General features: G+C 40.9%; 1 protein-coding gene across 2 annotated transcripts in view; it reads right to left on the bottom strand.

Moving 5' to 3' along the window:
* LOC123978259 (holocytochrome c-type synthase) overlaps positions 1 to 6,861 on the bottom strand; it is a 12,484-nt gene extending 5,623 nt beyond the window's left edge. The window contains exons 1-5 of one of the 2 annotated variants that reach the window (XM_046061432.1): positions 6,682 to 6,861; positions 5,528 to 5,645; positions 5,365 to 5,412; positions 4,913 to 5,046; positions 4,426 to 4,574 (exon numbers count right to left, since the gene is read on the bottom strand). In XM_046061432.1, coding sequence (XP_045917388.1) covers positions 4,426 to 4,574; positions 4,913 to 5,046; positions 5,365 to 5,412; positions 5,528 to 5,636 — 440 coding nt within the window. In that variant the 5' untranslated portion in view covers positions 5,637 to 5,645; positions 6,682 to 6,861. Of the gene's footprint in view, positions 1 to 4,425; positions 4,575 to 4,912; positions 5,047 to 5,364; positions 5,413 to 5,527; positions 5,646 to 6,355; positions 6,491 to 6,681 lie in introns of those variants that run through there. The other variant, XM_046061440.1, reaches the window with a different exon arrangement.
* Positions 6,862 to 7,277: the final 416 nt, after the last annotated feature.

Genomic DNA, 7,277 nt, shown 5'->3' with positions numbered 1-7,277 from the left:
TCCTGTTCACAGGAAAAGCGCGATGTGCGACAGTAATAAATTTCTGTGCTGTAAAATTACATGGATTAAATGAAGCATTGATGCATAGAATTTATGTTGATGCATTTTATTAATCGATTTAATCGATGAATCATTTCAGCCCTAGTCCAAAAACATGCGGCCAAGGTTGATTGGTGACTCTAAATTGTCCTTTGGTGTGAGCGTGAGTGGTTGTTTGTCAATGTGTGGCCCTGCAATGGACTGGCGACCTTTCCAGGGTGTACCCCGCCGTTCGCCCAATGTCAGCTGGGATTGGCTCCAGCCCCCCACAACCCTGTACGCAGGATAAGCAGTTGACGATGGATGGAGGGACGGATATTAAAAATGCATTCATTTCAAAACACACCATTTTTAATTCAAGGAACATGAGAATAGAGTCAAACTAGTTCTAAGTCTTAGAAGCAAAGTACTTTAGGTATATGTGTATTTTAGGGCTGGTCCCAAATATCCCAATAACAGTTGTTACAATTAACAAATAATACCAAATTATGCAAAACAAATACAAAAGTAAAGTGCGCTCTTTATTTTCAGGTTCATTTGGTTTGAGTCTTATCAATATTAGTTGTATCATTAATTAGTGCTCTTATGTTTCTTAAATCAGATCAAGATGACTTGTGTATTTCAAGTGGTCTGTGAGTTGTGAAGAAAAGACAAGAACACCAAATCTAATCGCTTATATAAATGTGAATCCTCACGTTAACCTGAAAGGTCCAAACGGTGGGAAAAAAGCATCATCTACTCACCCTTTCCTCAGTCGGAAATCATCGTCTGGTAACTGTATCCATGTCTAAGCACAACTTTCAAAAAAGGCAAAAAGAACATCCAATACACCTATCTTCTCAGTGCTCGTTCCTCCACCGATCTATTTAAATGTTTTTATTACAAAATACAGGGTTCCCTATTGCTGTACACATACATATACAGCTACATTCTTGCTACGCAACAGTTAAAGGTCGAGTGTGTAAGTTCTAGTGACATCTAGTGGTGAGGGTTGCAAATTACAAGAATTTCAACTCCCCCTCCCCTATCCAAGCGCGTTGTATAGCTACGGTGCCTGAGACAGGACAAAAGATGTCATCTATGAGATAGAAGACTTTGCCAATCAAGAAATTAGGTTTCTTTAGATAGATGTGTTAAGAAATTATATAAATCATGTAAAATCATGTTTTTTTTAATATAATTGTTACTTTTTCATTTCATAAACAACAGCCAAATGAAGAAATGAAGTGCTAGATGATGTCTCATACTCCTGTAATACAGTATTTTACATCTTGGGAGGGTTGGCTCATCTGGACTAACATACCAAAGTAAATGAAGAACATCTCAAACACTATCACATCTAGTGCATCAAGTATGACCACTGACAGAAAACAGGACAAGTACCAAGTACAAATTACACATTTGTGTGCACAGTGGGGAAGCAATATCAAATATTAATAATGCAAATTTGTAAAGTATTCATTATTGGTCACTTGATAGGCAAACGGTCACGTTATATGTCACTATTAGCAGTAAAATAAATACATGTTTTCCACCAGGGCAGTATTCAACAAGTTTAGCTGCTGATCTGAGCTTCCCTGCTGTTACAGCTTTATTGCTAATAATGTTAATATTCATCAGCGGTTTCTCAGGAAGGTAAGGGCACATTTCTGTCTCGTAACAAAGCCGTAACAAAGCGCTGTAGAATAACTACATTAAATTACAATCCAACTACGTATTTTTTCTACCAGTGCAGTAAAAGTTTAGCTGGCTGATCTGAGCTTTGATACTGGAAGCTGCCGGTTTACTGCCAAACGTAACTGGCAATGCCAAACCACAGGCTGGAGTGTAACTAGGCGACGTTAAATTAATCCAGCTACATGTTTTTCCTTCCAGGGCAGTAAAAGTTTAGCTGGCTGACTGCTTCCATGCTATAAGCTAACATTTTAATGCCAATTACTGATCAGCCAAACCACAGCCCGGAGAATAAGTAGGCGACATGAAATTAATCTAACTACATATTTCTCACCACTGACAGGGGAGACACCTCACATCTCTCGGTGATTATGGCCAGCTTCTAGCTAAAGCTATCAAACAACAGCTTTCATTTGCATCGCTAAAGTCTGACAAACTTAAGTTAATTACCTGTCCAGCAGAAAACAGACAACTTCAGCACCGCTTTGAAAACATCTGTCCCACATTATATAGCCTTCCATCTGGGAAAATCCACAACATTCCTGATTATTTCCATCAGCTGTCTGCATCTGTCCGACTCCTCTGGCTTCACAGTATAAAGATCCACAGGCTGTCGGCTCTCGTGCTAAATAACACGTGTGCTCGTTTGTTTGCCCAAATTCTCTTCTTACTTCTAATAAACCAGAGGACTACTTGGAGACTGTTTATTACCATTATTATTCCCTCTTCTTCTTCTTTGTACGTATTCAATGTAGTGACGGCCGTCTACACTGCCAGAATTACACAAGCAGAAGAAGAATGCCGTGATGACGAAACGCGATCTGTAGCGCTGTTTGTTCGTTGTCGGCTACGGTAGAAACATGACGACAAAAAATACAGCAACCTCCATAGAAGGGAGTGCCCGCAGTTTATTATGTAAGGTCTTTAATACACCACTGAAAACACAGTTATGGATCTTATATTACATTTCTGTCAATAGATGCTCAGAAATATTACACACCGAACCTTAAAATACAGACATAAAAATCTTTCACAAATCTTCAAGTATTTACATTTTCTGTTTGGAAGAGTTAGGGAAGTGTTTTGGTTTTCCAATTTGTTCAACTCAACAAACACACTGTACAATTTGCCATGGCATCAGCCAAATGTGTCTATTACAGTGTTCCTTCCCATGAGCATCAGTCTGCTGTTCCAGCCCTGTATCAACCACCACAAGCTGTCACTCTCACTACCGGTGCACAGAGCCACTGTAACTGTACATGTAGTAAAGCAAAAACTATCATGTATGCCATAACCCTTCAATTGCACAGCTGGCCCTAAAGGTCAGTTAAGTGAAAAATGTCAACTGCACGACTCTCGTGAGATAGCTTTTACCCTGAAGAAATATCGCCACATTTTAATCTCACATCCCTAGTCTTTAGCCTAGGTGTATTTATATAGCCGGAACTGTGCATAGTGACCATAATCTTGAATGTATGCTTTCCTCTCTTTCTACTTAATAGTACAGCCATAGGTATGATTATAGTGCTTTCAGACCAAATGCGAATTTAATCCTCGCGGCGCTTTACTTGCGTGAGTACATTCACTGCAAGTGTTCACACACAACGCGAGAAGGCGATTAGAACCCGCGAAAATTCGCTCGAGTCAGAAATTTTCAACTCACGCGAAGGCCTTCGCACCGCCCGACAGGAAATTGTGGCTCTACGCATCTTTGCATTGACTTTGTATGTAAACTCACCGTCCCGAACGCTCGCTTCGCTTTTGGTCTGAAAGCACAGTTAGACGTGGAGACTGGCAGGCTAAGGCTCCGATCAGACAGAAAGCGCTTTGCAGGTTTGAAAACGCGAGGTGCACAGCACTGAATTTGGAAAAGAGCAGTGCGCTGCGTTTTTTTATGTTTCTCCACCGAATCAGCTGTCCAGTCAGTCTAATCAAAGATTATAGCGCCAGCGCTCTGTAATCTTTGGTTTACTGCTAAGTAAGAACTGTGATATTAGCATAAACTCACAGGTCTGTGTCTTTTGTTGCTAAAAACATCTGCTTTAAAATAAAATAGACAAACGGAGGGAGCTTGTTCTGGCATTGATGATGGTGAGAGGTGTGCAAACACGCAGTAGACAGGGAAATGGAGATCCGTGTGGGTACATGAGACCCTCAGAAAGAGGAGACACTGCTGGTGGTAGTTCTACTAGCTGGTCCAGGAGCCTCGTCTTAATGATGGTTGGTTCAAGTCTTATTTTAGGATGAGTCGAGGACAGTTTGTTGGAGTCTTTGGACAATCCAAGCAACTGGAAACTTCCATCAACACAACTGAGCCCGCCTCTACATTCATTCGACTGGACAATGGAAATAAAGTACGAATGACATCGGGCATTTTCTGCGCAGAGTTGAATTTTTTTCAACTTTTTGAAGGAGCGCTCTGAGTGCACAAACGCTAGGAGCAGCAGGCGCATAGAACAAGAGGCGCCAGGGCACATAAACAGCCCACAAAATGCTCACTGCCAAAAGAATACAATTAAAAACAGGCACCTCTCACTGCAAAAAACACGTTCTGTCTGATCCGGGCCTAACAGTACTTATTATCCCCCACTAGATTTACATTTTGTGGGTAGAGTTATTAGCGGACACACTGGAAAACCTACAGTCTGTGCTATATTTCTGCACACACATCTGGTGAGCTGGCAGAAGAAAGCCATACAGTTATGGACTGACCCTTTCCGCAGCATGGCGTTCCAGAACATCTGCTCAGACGGGTAAACCCATTTCTTCTCTGTGTTGTGACGAGGAATGGTGGACTCCTCTCTGGAGATGGACAGCTCAAAGGGCTGGTCTGGAGCTGGAATTTGATTAGGAGGAGGCATCTGTACACACACAGGGAGGTAAGCAAGTTCATCAACACGATCCACACTTTCATCTTTAAAATGTGACAGAGTGAATTTGTGGTGTTTTATGGTTTATGACAACAGAGTTCAAGGACATAACTCATTCAGGAGAGAACAGACTCAGGCTCGAAGACAGAAGAAAATGTAAGGTACTGCATGATTTGTATTTTCTTGTTTTGAAAATTGCAATCCTTTGCAAATGATACTTTAGTCAAAAGACGATATTTTAAAAAATGCATGATACTTTTGTAATTTATACATTTTATATTTGGCTTTCATACCGTCACTCTCTTCCTACACTAAAGTGGTGCACATACCATATTTGCTGGGTCGATGTCACTATTCATGCCGGCTGCAGCTTTCATGGGACACTCCACGAACTCATAGGCCCGTTCCTGGTGAGCTGGACCTGCCTCTGCTTGGTGCATCGGACACTCTGATGGAGGAGACGCTACAGGAAGCAAAAACACCTGATTGAGGCATAAAAAGGCTACAAAACCCTGGCCAGTACTATAACTTTCAATGATTTCAACAATACAATACTATGTACCTTAAAATATGCAAAACAACAGTCAAGAAAAGAAAATCTGCTACACTTGTATAATGTTTAATTGGCAAATACAACAAAGGAAAGCTTTACAACAATTGTGTTTGTGTCAACAAATCTTAATAACCTGTAACTTATTCATCAGTGTTTCAAGGAAATAGATTTGCTTAAGCGGTATAGGCATGCAACAAATAATTTAACAGGCCTGCAGGGCAGTGATACCTTTTACAGGCTGAGCCTGATGCATGGGACACTCTGAAGGTGGAGACGCTAAGAAAGGCACATAAAGACAAACATTACAACATGTCAACACAATTTTAACAACCATTATTAAAAATGAAATAAGATAGCATGATATAATAGCTAATCCCTCCCGCAGCAGCACCTTTGACGGCCTGGGCTTCTTGGTGCATGGGGCAGCCCTGAGGAGGGGCGGCCATCATGGCCTCTGCGTTAACTGTAGGAGCAGTAGGTGTGGACAAGGAGGCTCCCATCCTGTCTGTCTGATGTGGAAACAAACACACATAAAACATAAAGACAGTCACTAGAGTTTATGCCAGATGCACGGGCAAGGATAACTAGCGGTGATCACTGGAGCCAGGAGGTACTGAACCTCAATAGAATCTAAAACTGTCAGTACTGAAGGCTGGCCTGAATGCTTGGTCTGCCTCACAGGTTGGAGTACTTGTACAACAACAGCCCTGTATTAAATACTAATTGGGCACAAATATCTAAATAATACTCTGCCCACATCCATGAAGGCAGACATGAAACTGCTTTATGGAAATAAATTCTCACCTCACAGATCTAAGAGCTCACTTCGACAACACACTTTCTAGTTTACTGAATCAGTCCAGTTATCTTAGCAAAGGCAGCCGTTTGAGGGGGGGTGTACACCTCAGAGACAGTCACAACTCAGATGGCTTAGCACAAGGCAAACAGGAGCATCACTGAAATGACGTTATGTTAACAACACAGCAGTAACAGAACATGAGCGTAACGTTAGCTAACGTGATGATGAACGTGTAACGTTAAGTCAAAAGTTTACATTTGAAATAAGCTCTTATGGCATAACACTTTAACATTGTATGTAAACCGGCAGAGTCGCTGACACTTTATTCTTCGAGGAGTTCTCCTTGACTAACCTCCCGGTTAATGTTAGCATCGAAGCTTCTTTACATCTACACCTGGCTAACTGTAACGCTAACTTTACCTATTAGCCTGGTTCCAGACGACGTCCCGTCTCCGATTTATGTTGCGATCCAAACAGAATTAAAAGAATAGACAAACGAAATGGCAAAACAGTCTGACGACTGGCTCAGTAGCTAGCTACTATCATTAGCTACTTTCATTCACCGTTAGCCACACTACCTAGCTGCGATGCTAACGTTAGCTGACATTTTGACATGTTCTTAGCTTTTAGAACTAACATCTTTTTAGCAAGGCAGGTTAATAATGAATTCAGGACGCCTCTATTCCTCTATGTCTAATCGTATAATCTACAGCAGGGTGCAGAAATATTAACTCATGTTAACTAACCTGTTAGAGACGTCAGCTGAGAGGTGTTCTTCGGTCAGGTTACTATCCCAATGTCAACGTGGGACAGACGCATGTTGTGCAACAGTGGGGCATCTTCTTCTTTCTGGAATTTTATTGGCGGTTGGCAAACAACTAAATGGTGCATTATCGCCACCATCTGGTATGGAGTGTGGATCAGAATGACTACTTATTTTACAAAACAACTTATTTTAACAAAACAAACAAAGGGGGGGGGCTCCTCTCAATCATATTGTTTACTCTAAGATAATGAAAAACAATTCTATTGCACTTGTCTCTTGAGTTCTTTCTTAGAATTTCTATTAAATCAAAAAGTATTCTTTTATTTTAAGGTTTTAGAATAGTTCACTCCTTTTTTCCCATAGACTGTATATAAAAAGTTTTTTCTCATATTTCTGACAGTGTAACATGATGTGTTCGACTGTCTCAGTGGTGCATCTTCTTCTTCTTCTTCTTCTTCTTCTTTTTATTGGCGGGTTGCATCTAACGTTTAAGGTGCATTACTGCCGCCTACTATATTTCCCTCAGGAAAAACAAACCTTAAATTCTCTCCAGTTTCATTTAAAACCTCAATGCTA

Source organism: Micropterus dolomieu, linkage group LG01 (genome assembly GCF_021292245.1).
Source record: "Micropterus dolomieu isolate WLL.071019.BEF.003 ecotype Adirondacks linkage group LG01, ASM2129224v1, whole genome shotgun sequence".
NCBI classification, from domain to species: Eukaryota; Metazoa; Chordata; class Actinopteri; order Centrarchiformes; family Centrarchidae; genus Micropterus; species Micropterus dolomieu.
Note: the sequence above shows the minus strand (reverse complement) of the source record. Positions and strands in the feature narration are given on the sequence as shown.